Source organism: Amia ocellicauda, chromosome 3, assembly GCF_036373705.1.
Source record: "Amia ocellicauda isolate fAmiCal2 chromosome 3, fAmiCal2.hap1, whole genome shotgun sequence".
Lineage (NCBI taxonomy): Eukaryota > Metazoa > Chordata > Actinopteri > Amiiformes > Amiidae > Amia > Amia ocellicauda.
Window position 1 is genome coordinate 10763792 of NC_089852.1, and position 15238 is coordinate 10779029.

General features: G+C 39.7%; 2 protein-coding genes across 2 annotated transcripts in view; both read right to left on the reverse strand.

Moving 5' to 3' along the window:
* Window positions 1-3839, reverse strand: part of uba7 (ubiquitin-like modifier activating enzyme 7) — a 67199-nt gene extending 63360 nt beyond the window's left edge. The window contains exons 1-6 of the mRNA XM_066698128.1: window positions 3194-3839; window positions 2802-2850; window positions 2506-2674; window positions 1843-1977; window positions 944-1050; window positions 222-312 (exon numbers count right to left, since the gene is read on the reverse strand). Of these exons, the coding sequence (XP_066554225.1) occupies window positions 222-312; window positions 944-1050; window positions 1843-1977; window positions 2506-2674; window positions 2802-2848 (549 nt within the window). The 5' untranslated portion in view covers window positions 2849-2850; window positions 3194-3839. The remainder of the gene's footprint in view (window positions 1-221; window positions 313-943; window positions 1051-1842; window positions 1978-2505; window positions 2675-2801; window positions 2851-3193) is intronic.
* A 124-nt stretch (window positions 3840-3963) lies between these two features.
* On the reverse strand, window positions 3964-13525 carry traip (TRAF-interacting protein). Its single transcript, XM_066698129.1, has 16 exons — window positions 13219-13525; window positions 12322-12432; window positions 11922-11979; window positions 11504-11590; window positions 11139-11178; window positions 10578-10705; window positions 10078-10172; window positions 9724-9837; window positions 9483-9570; window positions 9016-9105; window positions 8555-8643; window positions 8166-8321; window positions 6128-6176; window positions 5714-5833; window positions 5533-5583; window positions 3964-5049 (listed from the first exon to the last, which is right to left on the reverse strand). The coding sequence occupies exons 2-16, from the start codon at window positions 12417-12419 to the stop codon at window positions 4933-4935; spliced, it is 1380 nt and encodes a 459-aa protein (XP_066554226.1). The 5' UTR covers window positions 12420-12432; window positions 13219-13525; the 3' UTR covers window positions 3964-4932.
* Between the last annotated feature and the right edge of the window lie 1713 nt (window positions 13526-15238).

The following is a 15238-nucleotide window of genomic DNA, read 5'->3' on the forward strand; positions in this document are numbered from 1 at the left end:
ACTGTATTCATATATTATTTTACAAAAAATATAGATCCTTTGATTTTTGCAAAACATCAAATAGGCGACTCATTTATTTGCTATAGAAAGAGTACATATAAGAGTATAACATAGTGATTTAATCCATATTGAAAGGATTTCATTATAGAAATCGCACAAAGGATGTCTTCAGGCATCTAAGATTTGAGTGCATTCAGTTGTGGTCCAGGCATATGACCTACCTGGGAGATGTGCAAAATCATTGCCGAAACAGGCAGCTCTCCATTTGTATCAATCACCTCAAACTGCTCCCCAAAGTCACAGAACAGCTGCCTGTCATTGAACAGGAGACAAGAACACAACAGGATTCATCTCCGCGGCACTGAAACGCTGTGATCTTCCTGTGCCCCTTTCACAGAGAGGATAATGATGTTGAGAATCTGATGACAATTAAGGCTCTGCTGCCTGGAATACCTCTGCTTCTATTAATGTACATTATTTCATGAAACTTTATTTTATTTTGTAATTGTGTATCTACAAACAGAGGCAGCAGTGTGGACTAGTGGTTAGAGGTTGTGGGTTTAATCCCAGGTGGGGGAGACTGCTGTTGTACCCTTGAGCAAGGTACCTAGATTGCTCCAATAAAAGCCCAGCTGTATAAATGGTTAATTATATGTGAACAACATGTAACAGTAGGAAATATAATAATACAATAAAAATACTTTATCACTTTGGGACTATAACTGCCAAATCCCAAACTCTCTGTAATACTTTATCTGAAACTATGAATTCCTAGGCGAAAATGAACTACAATTCACCATTGGAAAGGACAGAGTCACTTAGAAAAGGTGAGTCAGAATACATCTGAGCTTCTTGAAATCTGCTGTAAGCAGCTCTGACTTGGGTCTATAAATCCTGCTGTGCAGACAATTCACAGAGTGAAGACGACCAATGCTGCACTTACCCACACAGGCCTTTAGTATCAGCTACAATGAATTTAATGCCGTTTGAGTGACAGAAACTCCCAATGCGAAGCTGCTCTTCCAAAGATGAATTGGTGAGCACCACAACCTGCCAAAGACAAATAGATTTATTTTCCTGCCTCAGCATTCTGCCTTTGCTTTCATCTCTCCCCAAGTTTTTCCTCATTTCTTCAGCCCTGGAAAAAGGAACAAATTGTCCGACTAAGGGGAATTAAGCAAGACAAATATGCATGAATTTTCTATTAATAAATTTATTAGTAACATAAGCATGATAACAGAAAGTAAACCACTCTAGATTTTAGCACAGTTACGTGTATACTGGATATATTTCTTAAACCTTTATTATGATACAGTCGTTTTGAATGTTTAATTGCAATTAAATAACTCCTGAACACAGTTGCTCAGCAATGCGACTGACTGATCCTTCAACCCCACCTTCTGCCCTAAATGGGTACTTCAGCTGATCAGATAGAATGGAATAAAATCATGTTCAAGGTGCAAAAGAACAATAATGAATTAAATGTACTGAAAACAGAGTAGAATTGCTTTTCTTCGTTTATTGGGAGTCTGTTTCCTGAAAGATCTAAGCCTGACCCTAACCCAAACTCTAAAAGACAAAGAGGACAAGCACACGTCAATTAAACATTTCAGATACCCATGTATAAAATGGTCATTAAACTATCTATTCAACAGATATCTGCAGTGCTACTCCAAATAAATTAGGGAGGACAATTAGCCATGTCAAATAGTATTATCATTAGTTGTTTGGAGTGAATGATCAGTAGATTTATTTAATTGTAAATGTGGTATGAAAACAATTTATAAGTATTAACTAAGTACAAATGTGTATTTTTTTCTCTTCCTATTTGGCAGGCTTTACCTGGTTTTGGGCCAGCAGGTCCTGAGTGAGAGGCCCAGTGTGTGAGGAGACCGTAACATAATTATTGAGCTCAGACAGCTTGTTGAGGGAGCACTCGGCCCGGTTCTGACCCACATCACCCTGCTCCAAGTAGAACTGCAACACAGACAGCGTTTGATTACAGGAAAGCAGTTATGTGAACAGGCAAGCAAACTGTTTTAACAAAGCATATCCTTCTTAGTGAGGTGGCATCTGTGATTAGATGCTGGGCAGTAGAAACAGGAAAAAATCAAATCAAATTAATTTTACTGAAAAAGAAAATGAAAGAAAGGAAACAAAAGCAAAAGTAAAATACAAAACAAATCAAAAAGTTAAAAATCAACAAAGAAGCGTGTTTGCAATCATTGTTTAAAAAAAAAAAAAAGTCATACACATTACAATTCTCCAAAGTATTGGGAAAGAGTACATTTCTCGACCCATGTTAGTCGTTAATGCTCCTGGCTGAGGTGTTAAATTCTAATGAAAAATGACACTGAAATGCTTTCCAGAAATGAGTGACTGACAGCTCATGTCACTTTTACATGTTGATATCCACCCACACTGCCTCTCCCGTCATTCAGTGCCCCCGCCACTAAACTGCAAAGCCCCAGTCCAGGGGCAACCTAGAGAGCCACTGTGCAGTACCTGAGAGGACAGGTCTGCCCATCCTGCCAGCCCCTCATCCTGGATGGTGACTTGGTTGACTCCGGCTAGGATTACATTCTTGGCGATTTCCACTCCCAGACCCCTCATCCCTGAGATCAGGACATTAGTCTTCTTCATGCGGAGCATTGCCTCATGCCCCAGCACATACCTGCAACATCACAGCCAGGCAGAAAGGACTTACCATAGGTTTCTGTCATAAGGCATTAACTTCATTAATAATAATAATAATAATAATAATAATAATAATAATAATAATAATAATAATAATTACTCACAGCTGTCGAGAATACAGACTTTCGTCGATGTCCGTGTTTTCTGCCATTTCTGAAAGTACGAAATGATTTAAAGTTTGTATAATGAACCTATATGGCACGTCTGGATGAACTGAACTCCTGGGAAATGCACTGACTTTGAGCTGCGGAAGAGCAAATACTTTGCAAGCACTTCTGGGAAAATGTTTCCTCAACAGTTCTAAACATGGAGTTTTAATACACAAAATCACAAAGCGAACAAATATACATACAAATCAATCACATTCATATAGACTGGTCTAGTATAACGTAGTGCACAAGTCAATTATACTGGGCGTTCATGGCAATGTAAAGGCTTCCTGATCATGTGACGCGGCACAGGTCGCGATATTAGGCAGGGAAGGAAAACGACTCACCTGCTAATTTTCCAAACGGAAACACCTCTCCACAATGTACTGCTAAAACTAAACCCGTTTTCTCCGTAAAGTAGCCGGTTATAAACAAAACAAAAAAAACACACCGTTTAAAAAAAAAAAAAATCAGTTTCAGTTTCGCTTTACTGGCAAAAGCATTGCGGCACCGCAGTTTTTGCGCAACTTAACATCCCCGGCCTGCGACGTTTCGGAGTCGTTAGATATATCCTGCGTCTGCAATCACAGGACATCTATTGATTTTATTAACTTTTTACAAATTGTATGACTTGCATTACGTTTATTGAAATAGCATCAGAGTATAATGGTACAAAAAAAAAAAAAAGACAATCGTTTATTTTCAATTCAAGACAAAAGCCCTAACCTCTGATGTTTACCAGTCTTTATCTTGCAGCCTGTTTTTGGATCATGCGAAATCAATTACGTCGATAATCACTACGAAAATGCCCTCTACAGGTCTCGTCCGTTATGAAATATTTTCTACTTGCACTGATCTGTCTTGTGGTCGCACTGCATACATCTTGTTTGCATGCATGAAAGACACGGATTGCGGTTTTCCCACAGGAATGGGGCAATTTAAATCAGTAATCTAGACGGATTTTGTGCAAGGGTCTCTGTTGTGGAGTACAGTCACTTAAATACAGTGTGATAAACAAGTGTATTGAATAAAAAATATAAAACAGAGGTACATAGGGTAAGAAGCAATATATTGGTTTTAATTTACGTGGTTCAACAATAAAAATCAAATACACACATAAGGAAAGAATATTTATTATTTCACTGACTGTACTTTCTGCACAAAGAAAAAAAAAAAAACAAGCATTCACAAACAGCAGACACATCCAGATCCAGCCTTGATACTGTATTTTAGACACCTAAACAATGGTCAGACAAATGTGACAAAACTCAAGACTGATTTATCTGTGATTTACTTCTTGACATGTTTGCCTGCAAGCAGTCAAATAGTGCCTATCAAATATTTCAAATTTAAAAGGAAAAACATTGTTACATAATATTAAAGTTAAAAAATGTCTAAGTGAATAGGTGTTTGAAATCTCATTCTTAAAGAGCATCTGAATGGGTTTACATATTCAGATCCTGTGTCTGTATTGATTTTAAAGAAAAAAAAAATGTTATAAACTTAGCAGGACTATATAAACGTCCAACAGTTTATTCAGTCTACAATAAAGAAGCACCTAAAATACATTATTGACTGTCAATGGCAGAGAGCTAGTGGTAATTACAGCAATATATATATATACACATCATAAACAAATCTAATACAATCAACATATACAAAACGCACAATCAGCACACACACTTCCTCAGGGGCAAAGAGACCAACAAAAAGTACTCTGCAGCCTTCCAGCCCCTCAAACACACTCAGTCAAACCTTCTTTACAATATCTATTTCAAAAACTTGTATGCAGAACCCCAAAAGTAAGAATCCATAGTAACCTTGAGACAGTCGGCAGTAAAAACAAAACCTAAATCACTCCTCATGTACCACACAGCTTCCTATGCTTGTACTACATTCTTCTGATGACTAATGCAATCCAGCGTTGAAAAAAACTGAACGGGATGTAAAAGTCTGTGTTTAGCCGGTTTGAAAAATCCAGGTTGATATAAGAGTCAGATCTCCAGTTTTCTAGAATGAACAGCAGAGTTCATTGTCATTGCGCTGGCTGTAGAACTGATTCCTGCAGACTGACAGGCAGTTTAGTTCACTCCAGAAAGCTGTCCAGTTTCATCATATTGGTGGAAATCTTGCTACAGACTGGCCTGGTGACCTTTTTCCGCTTTGCCTTCATCACAAGTGGACGGATTTCCGATAGGGGTGACTGAGAGGGGAGGTTAAGGAGAGAAGATCGATCGAAGACCAATTCTGAAAATGCCAGGCTGCTTCAGTAACTAAATTCTGTTTCTTTTAATACTGTAACTAAAGGAATGTTAATATAATTTATTAAAAAACATTCATGGAGTAGTGGCATCCTTAAATTCCCAAAAATTGCCCATTAAAAAAAAGTATATTTTCCGAGCAGAACAGTTTTTGCTAAGTTTTAACTTAAAGGAGAAAAGATATAAAAACTGTGATTTCAAATTCCACATCTATTATTTCTACGTAAGAGTAAACAAGCCACTATAATTTAGGGTTTCCTTAATTTCCACATGTATTATTTAGTGTAATATGTATCCTCCGTCACCTCATGTTTATTATTCTTATTTTTTTTTTAAATAAATACAACCTTTATAATAATTGATTGATTAATTAGAACATCACATTGGCCTAAAAAACAAAGGGAAGGGAAGATTTATAAGGATACAGGCTGAATGAATTTGGTTCTTCCTCCCAGTCCATCAAAGCCAGTTCTGACCTATAAAATAAATACATAAATAAATAACAGAATCACAATGTCTTATTTTAACCATTGACAGACGTACAGAAGAAATGTATGCAGATCTGCATCACAGGAGAGGCGAGACGTATCACACACATGAACTTACAGCGCCCACTTTGGTAGTCTGGGGGTCCAACATGCTTCCAAAGGTCTTTTTCCTGAAGAGCAGAGAGTTACGGAGCAAGGGGGCCAAGGAAAACTCCTCTTCGGGCTGGACTCGGGGTTTCTGATACCAGAGAGAGATACATCGGTCAGGCAGACTGAGGGCTGGAAAGCGGTCTCTTCCAACACCCACAGAAGCACGATGGCTCAATGCACTGAACTGCTTTTTATGATGGCAATATTTGGGGTAGAAAGAAGGTGGAAAAACTCCATCTGAATGACCCCTAAATATCATCACAGATGTTAAAATTAAAGTGCACATCAGCACAAATGGATTGTAATCCCAGGGAAACACAACTACACATAATTTACAACAGTTATTTGGCAAAGGGCAGTTCATTTTTAAAACATCATTTACCTTATTTTCAGTGGAATAGTTGACAGTCTGTCCAGATCCTGAAGATGACCTATGACAAAACACAAATCATAACATGCAGTGCCATTCAGGTTATCCGCGTTGCATTTATTAAACAGACTTTAATGCACAGCATGAAGGCCAACACAACATGCACATTCACCCACGTGCTGGTTCATGGATATTCTGTCACTAGTCTCGAACTAGAATTCTCTGATTTTGCACATTTCACAGCAAGACTGCATAGACTTCTGAGAGTATACTGCCATAATGGCACAACATAATAAATAATAATTTCATGTGTAACGAAATTGACTAAATTGACACCGATCAGCCATAACATTATGACCACCTGCCTAATATTGTGTAGGTCCCAAAACAGCCCTGACCCGTCGAGGCATGGACTCCACTAGACCTCTGAAGGTGTGCTGTGGTATCTGGCACCAAGATGTTGACAGCAGATCCTTTAAAGGTAGGGTGTGCAATGTTTTCCAGAATTTTTTTTTGTTATACTGGTTGAAAGTCTCTTCACATCCTGATAGCAATCAATACTTTAAGTGGATTAAACGTAAAAATATAAATATATATCTTCTGTGGAAGGGACAGGACTAAAAAATGATCGACCAATCATTGCATTCGGTCCGAATGTAATGATAGGATGTCCTTCAGGTCTGTCAATCTATATTTGCATACCGCCGCGCAACTTGTTCGCGCAGACAATCACGTCATCAGCGTGGGTTCCTTGACGCTGTGCAGAGCGAGCTTGAGAATGGAAGGCGAGCCACAGCTCCTTATGCTGCTTCTTTCTTTTTTTTAAAAACATAATAACCATAAATAAGTTGTTTACATTCCTTATTATTGTAACGTCTAACCTGCGAATAACACATGAGGTAATCTGAAACCGTTGCGATCGATTCCACCAACACATCTCTCCTCCTGGCGCTGAGACTGCTCTGTGTGTGTGCGCATGTGTGATAAAGGGGGCACGGCTTTGGAGACACCTCTGAAGTGAGGGCGGGCTCTATGCTTTCAAAACAAGCTTGCTAACGGCTAGCCTCTCTGGATTACACACCCTAGCTTTAAGTCCTGTAAATTGCGAAGTGGGGCCTCCATAGATCGGACTTGTTTGTCCAGCACATCCCACAGATGCTCGAGTGGATTGAGATCTGGGGAATTTGGAGGCCAAGGCCACACCTTGAACTTGTGATTCATCAGACCAGGCCACCTTCCTCCATTGCTCCGTGGTCCAGTTCTGATGCTCACGTGCCCATTGTAGGCGCTTTCGGCAGTAGACAGGGGTCAGCATGGGCACCCTGACTGGTCTGCGGCTACGCAGCCCCATATGCAACAAACTGCGATGCACTGTGTAATCTGACACCTTTCTATCAGAACCAGTAATTTGAGCTACAGTATCTCATCTTTTGGATCGGACCACACAGGCCAGCCTTCGGTCCTCAAGTGCATCAATGAGCCTTGGCCGCCCACGACCCTGTCGCTGGTTCACTGCTTTTCCTTCCTTGGACCACTTTTGATAGGTACTGACCACTGCAGACCGGGAACACCTCACAAGAGCTGCAGTTTTGGAGATGCTCTGACCCAGTCGTCTAGCCATCACAATTTGGCCCTTGTCAAAGTCGCTCAGATCCTTACGCTTGCCCATTTTTCCTGCTTCTAACACATCAACTTTGAACAAAATGTTCACTTGCTGCCTAATATAATCACACCCACTGACAGGTGCCATGATAACGAGATTATCAGTGTTATTCACTTCACCTGTCAGTGGTCATAATGTTATGGCTGATCGGTGTATGTAAATAGGTGAACCCCAGCAAAACAAGAATGGAAAAAGCACCTGCAGAGACGGCAAAGACACATTTTTACAACATGCAACAGCAGACCACAATTCTGCTGACTGATACACCTCATCTTTGTATTCTGCATTTCTGTAACATTGGCCTACTTCTATTCAAACAACCTTGTGAAAGCAACGGTCAAAAAGACAGTTTTCCCAGTTTATGACTGATGCAGTCAGGTGACTCACTGGTCAGGATCCATACGCATTTTCTTGGAGGGAACAGGGACAGTCTTTTTGTCTTGATGCTCAGGGGTTGCGACGTCAAAGGTCAAGTTAAGGTCAATGTCCTGACTGTCTGCTGGCTCGTGCAGAAAAGGCTGCTTTATCTCCAAGGGGGCAGGGCTGCCAGGGAAACAGCCACAGGTTAGGATTTAGTACAATACAAAAATACCTGAATGAAAATTATATATATATAAAAGGTTTCCACATGTTTCAGGTTTTCTTAAAACTTGTGTTAAAGGTTTAAATATCAGTCTAGAGTCCATACTAAGAATAACATGAAAAGTAGTGTCCTGTGAGTTTCAGGAAAACCTACACTGTGCCTCTATGAGCAGTGCAGCACGGCACTCACTGACCTTTCAAAGACAATGCGGCTGATGGCGTCATTGGTGCGCGATGGAGTGCTCAGTGTCTTCTGCAGGAACTCTACCTTTTTCTTCAGACTCTGAAGTAACATTAACAAAACATTCAAATCACCCAAACAAAGGATTGAAACAGCAGCTTAAGAACACTTGAGCATGGCTTTCACATTGATGGCATGTAAACAACATGTAAATCAAGTAGGATTTATCTTCTTTAACAATGTTTCAGTCAGCATTCCTTCAGAATTGTGGAAGATGACAGACCAAGGAGAAAGTAGAAAGCAAGGATATTCATTGAAATGGGTTGTGAGAGAATAAGAAAGCATACAAACTGCATCTGAATAGTCACACTTTATTCTGAATAATAAATAAACTATTTTTAAAATGTATATCTGGAAGGAATCCCAAATAACAATAAATATACTGATACATAAACCCATTCAGACAATACTGACATTGATTTGTTTGTCAGAGTTCTTCAGATCCTCCTGGGCTGCGCTCAATTCCTCTCTCGTGCGGCTAACCTCCAGGGTAGCTTTCTGTAACTGAAGAGAGAACAGCGGCAAGTCGGTCAATACCAGTAAGGGCACTGTGCCTACTGTCCTCTTCTGCAATATCAACAAGTTAAAGACGTATAAAGACCCCTAGAACTTGCAGTCTGCTTTAGGATTATTTTTTTACCTTGACGGCAAGAGTTTTGTTAAGATATTGGCAATGCTGTGCAGTTCTCATTGCAATAGTGTCTGGTACCAGCAAACACACAGACATGTGATTTGCTGCTTATAAACATATGACTTGATGACATGACATTCCAGAAGAAAATTATAATTTTAGCAGATTAACAGTTAATCTAATACCAAATAAATTCCTCAAATGGGTTAGCCTTTAAATCACCATGAGTGTGACGGGGATCGGAAGTTACCTTGTTGTTGGATGCAAAAACCTCTCTCTTGAGTTTCTCACAGATGTCATTAGAGGTCCTGTGGCTTGCTTTAAGGTTTTCATATTCTCTGGAGACAAAGGCAATTTTGGGGAATTTACTACCTTAACAGGAACTCTACATCCCATTTTTATATCAGGAGCAGATATTTTAAAATCAAGAAAGTCTATAACACCAAGCAATGCCGATATGATGCAGAAAGCAGGAGAAGGCCGGATCTTACTTCTTGAGGGAGATGCAGTAGATGGACAGTTGCTCGACTGCCACATGGCTCACCCCCATGTCCTTGACCATAGCCTCGACCTCTTCCCGCTGGCCCTGAAGGAGAAGGTCCATACTGTCGAGTGAGGAGAAACACTTCAGAGTTAGTTAGGGCCTGAAAGACAGTAGTCTCCCTAAATGTACTAATTAAATATACAAAAAACATGCGGACAACACCACTGCAAATGCTTTGTTTTACTGTAAAGAGACCCCCAAAAAAGCAGTTCAGATACGGCATATCCTTGGATGCAGTTGCATTTAAAAAAAAAGAAAAACTGTCAGGCACATAGCTGAGGAAGGTGTCCTATGCCTGCACCTCTCATAGGTCTTCATCTTGGTCCTTAGGCGGCGCACCTCCTCTTTGGCTGACTGGACACTGTCTTGCTGGCTCTCTAGGTACTTCATCTGTTTCTGAGGGGGAGAATGTAGGACAACCAGCATTAAGTATCAAATAACCTACACTGTTCTACATTAAACTTAGTCACCCATGAATAACTGATGAAAAGACCATGTAACACTTTCCAGAATAATCCAGATCATAATGATAATTAATAAGGAAAAAAAAAAAAAAAAACAAGTAATAATAAACCCAAATTCTAGCACAATTCCTTAAAAATGTGAAAGCAAGAAATGGCTATTGTACCACATAATTCTACAGATGAATAAAACAACAGTTCCGGCCCATCACAATGACAAACCAAGTACCCCAAAATATGATTCTTGAATGTCTGAATGTCCTGTGGTTTAGCTGATGAAAACAAGGCTAAGCGTTGGCTAAGCGTGGCCGAGGCAGCAGTGACACAGATAAACGCGGACCTTGAGTGCGGAGCACAGCATGTTCTTCTCTCCGAGCTCCTTCTTCACCCCCTCCAGAGCAATGACCTGCCTGTCCACCGTCTCCCGCAGGGCCTCGACCATCTTCTGACACTCCTTCTTTTCCTTCTCTGCAAAAAAAAAAAGAAAAGACTTTCAACGCTCTGGTTTCTCACATGATGCATGCCAAAGTCTGCTCTCTGTGGTGTGATGCAATGCGAGCTGAGATTATATGCAGATTGTATTTCATTAGATACAGCCAATTGTGTTTTCATGCTTAACATATAGTGTCTAAGATGTCATATTACATCACCTCTACAACTTGATAAACTTAGCAAGTTATTATCATCAAATAATGTAGCTCTGACATACTGTGCTTTATTTAAATAATGCTATATGCCAAGACTACAAAGGAATTTGTTTGTTTAGCTTGCCTTTCTGGGATCTCAACTTGATATGAAGTTGATATTCAAAATGCTTGTAAATGAAATCCACATTCCTAAATCCTGGTCTCTGACTCACAGAAACATGAGGTCTAATAAAAAAACACAATGTTTGCCTTACCTTTGGAGGTTAGTATAGATCTCATTTTGTCCAGTTCATTCTGAAAATAAAATTAAAAAAACATGCAGACATTTAATCTAAATACAAAAAAACTAATCAATTAAAAACAGTAACAGTTCTAAATGCATGTCAATGTCCTATATTAAAATATTAGAAAATGATAGACAATTGTTCTTTTTTTATTCATTATCTGTTACTTTGCAGACGTTAACAGAATGAGAAATATACACTCAGCTGCTGACTGCATTGCAGTGTGATTTGTTGCAGAGGTTATCTTAGTCACAGTACACGGTGTTGTTGCGAGTCTGCAGGCCATGGTGAGTAATTCACTGCAACAATGGAAAACAGAGGCTATGATGTCTTACCTGTAAGCTCTCAGGGTCCATCCGGGCTCCCTCCTCCTCACCTCCCACATCGAAAAACAGCTTGTTGATGATGTGTCTGGTACTGACCTTGAGGTAACAATTATTAACTGGGATCAATCGTGTTGTTCACATACGCACCTATAACAAATGGCGATCGCTTATAAAGTAGGGATTGAACAAATACCATATACTTTTTGCCCACTTTTTTATGCAGAGCGTGTTCTGGAGGAATGTTCAATATCACTATTAATATTTAAATTAGGCATGCAAAAGAAAACCAATACAAAAAGAAATTACAGCACAGGCTCCTTAAACTAGAGGAAAGCAAGATCATTGTGCTTGACTTGAAAGTATTGAAGTTTATGGAGCTTTCTAGAGTAGGCACCAGTGAGCTCTAGAGGCCAGCAGTCTGATATACCTGTTTTCTGCACTGAGGACAGGTCTTCGATGGAGCGGACTGGAACCACTGAAGAAGACTGTAAACAAATGGAGAATCAAAATACATTTCTATACATCTGTACCCACGGTGGGAAGGAGGGCACAGACACAGACATCACTCAACCAGATCTGGCCGCATGAGCTCTGGATAATTTAATTCCAAATGCAGCCAAACCAAAAAAAAAAAAACCAAAAGAGAATATTTCTTAAGTGTAAAAAGGAAAGCTTGATTGCAAATGTTCCTAAGAAAACAAAATTAAATAATGGCATACAAGTCCAATTAAGAGGAATTATAAACTCAAGACAAACTTTCTGCACTGAATATAGCCAGGTCACTGTGAACCTGGCACACTTAAAGCTCCCAGATAGTCAACACTCACCATTCGTAGTGGAAGGTGTGTCCGCAGTGGATTGCTGCCACATCTTTAGAGTGATCAAAGAAGTCGGAGCAGATGGTACAGTACGCCCGGATCGGCATTCTTCACACCGACCTAAATGTGAAAAAGGAAAAACGATTAAATGCCTCTCTAGCCCTTTCCATTTGGTTATATCTGAATTGTACAAGCAAACGTGTTCATGCAGCCTGATTATGCTCTTAACACTGAACATCAACTCACAAGTGGATTGCCCTGTAACTTTCAGATCAATGTCCTAATGCCAGTGTAAAGAAGCAATTTTAATTCTCACACATTTAGTTTAGTACATGATATAGCTGGTTAGCAGCATACCATCTAATTCCATGCTTTCTGAGAGAAAAACCTTTTCACTCACTGTCTGAGAGCAAAGACCTTAGCTAATTCAACCATAATAATGAGGCAGAATTATTTACTTATTTTGGGGTGAAGGTTATTGGGATTCTAAATTGGGGAGGTTAAACACAGTATATATGATTTGGTATAAACTACAACTATAGGCAAGCTCACATGTCTTTGTTATTATTATTTTGGCAGAAGCATTAACTCAAGGCGGCTAACACAGTTAAACTAAACAATCAATGCAAGTAATCCATATACAATACTATAGTTACATCAATATTAGATGAAACATTAAAACTATGAGTGAAATTTAAGCAATCAAACTAACCAATCAAAACATGCATATAGATTTTATTAAAAGCCAGACGTAGAAAAGGTTACAGACGATAACAAAACAACAACACACGTTTCAGCCAGCAAGAGAAACGGGCCCTAATCAGATCGTTTGACAGGCTATGCGTTTAATCGATTACTACTTCATATGTATTATATTTAAATGTAGACGTTCCCTTCCGTACTTACCTATGGTTTTCTACCGGAAGGCCACAGGATTATTTACACAAATATTAGTTCCTCAATGAAAGAGCAAAGATGAGAAGAAAACAACATTCAAACTACATGAAACCATGATCATATGTAGAGTGGAAAAAAAAGGCCTATGGCAGTCGACATTTTTAGGAGCATATTTACGTACTACTCTATTCTCAAACGCTTCAGGGTTCTCATTGTCTATCCTTGTGCTCTTCAGCTGCCTGCCTTTCCGACAACTACGTAAAAGTTACGAAACGTATTTCACAGAGACCCTCCCACAGCCGCGCATCACAGGCGCTCGCTTTCCCTCTTTGTGCTCCGCTTTAGCCGCGCTTCATTCGAACGTGACACGCCCCGCCTCCTTAGGGTACGCAGTGGGCTGACGTCATCGCGTATCACGTTCACAATTTAAAGAGAGAGATTCCCTTGAGAACAGACTGTCACTCATCAGCCATTCAAATTAAAACACAATTGCATTTGTGGCCCTACTGAATATTTCACTCGTGTTATTGTTGTAAAAGAAGCAACGAGTTGTCATTATAATACTCTTATAAAACAGATTGCTATACGAAATCACCCCCCCCACATACCCACACACCCACACACACACACCCACACACACACACACACACACACCCACACACACACACACACACACACACACACACACACACCCACACACACACACACCCACACACACACACACACACACACACACACACACACACACACCCACACACCCACACACACACACACCCACACACACCCACACACACACACACACACACACCCACACACACACACACACACACACACACACCCACACACACACACACCCACACACACACACACACACACACACACACACCCACACACACCCACACACCCACACACACACACACCCACACACACACACACACACACACACACATACATTTCCCCATTTGCCCTGCATGTCTCAGAGGTCCTGGGAACCTGTTGACTTACTCTGGTAGGTCCACACAGAGACTATGCCTTGTCCACTTAAATTGAGAAGGTCAGCAATATCCACCCATTGGTTGGATTGAGAATCATGTTCAAAAGATGTATCTTCACTCAACCAGACCCATTCTATATCTATTCTTGACCAAGAATATAGCACAACATGTTTCTGTTGCATATTCAATTCCTTTTCAGGGATCTTGTTTATTAAAACAGTACTTCAGATTGCTGCACAAAAAGCCCAATTAATGTTCTGAACCTAACCATGTTTGAGAGAAATTCTAAAATAAAAAGCCTGGTGTTCTAGTCTAAATGAGAAGTATATGTGGTTTAGAGAATGTCAGCACAGTGTGCATAAAGAAAGGCTGAATCCTTTGAACCTCCTCCTGCAGCACCAGGGCAGCTCGGGGAGGGCTTCCTGAAGCAAGTGGTAAAGCTGTTCCTTCCCATCACTCGATCCTTCAGGTGAGTGAAATTAAATCTGATTGGGCCTTTCCACAGAATTGCATTTAAAGCTGACAAACTGTCATCTTTTCACAGTGCAGTGGAGGAATACAAACCGACCGCTGCACGCACAGGCACTCAGATACAAAAACTGCACCACCAACACTCGAATGAAGAAACCTTTATTACCAACAAATTGAAATAAACTTTCAACTCAATCAAGGAATACAGAGGCTTTTGAAATGAGAGACATGATTTTGGAGCACTTAATTCAGTCCTTTTTCATTCCAATGAATACATACACACACACAAACACACACACAAATACATAAATAACAACAGAAATACAATAAATAAATAACAACATAAAATTGAAAAATGGAGAAGTGTATGAATCAAATCCTTCAATAGAGCATACAGTTATTAGCATTTGAAAAAAGTGAACAAAATATTATTTATTTAAAAAGTTGGCAAAGACAATTTGTTGTACAAATACCATTTTGCAACAAATAAGATACTTATGTACTTGTCAATGTAGGGCAAGTTTGATTTATGTTGAAATCAAATGTTCAGGATAACATTTCAA

What these genes read in the sequence shown, in the direction of transcription:
- traip (XM_066698129.1), bottom strand. Translation starts at nt 12,419, where the DNA reads ATGCCGATCCGGGCGTACTGTACCATCTGCTCCGACTTCTTTGATCAC. An exon ending in AGCCGCATTGTCTTTGAAAG is followed by an intron (nt 8,322 to 8,554) that starts GTCAGTGAGTGC and finishes TTTCCCTGGCAG; the next exon opens with CCCTGCCCCCTTGGAGATAA. An exon ending in AGACTACCAAAGTGGGCGCT is followed by an intron (nt 5,584 to 5,713) that starts GTAAGTTCATGT and finishes TTTATTTTATAG; the next exon opens with GTCAGAACTGGCTTTGATGG.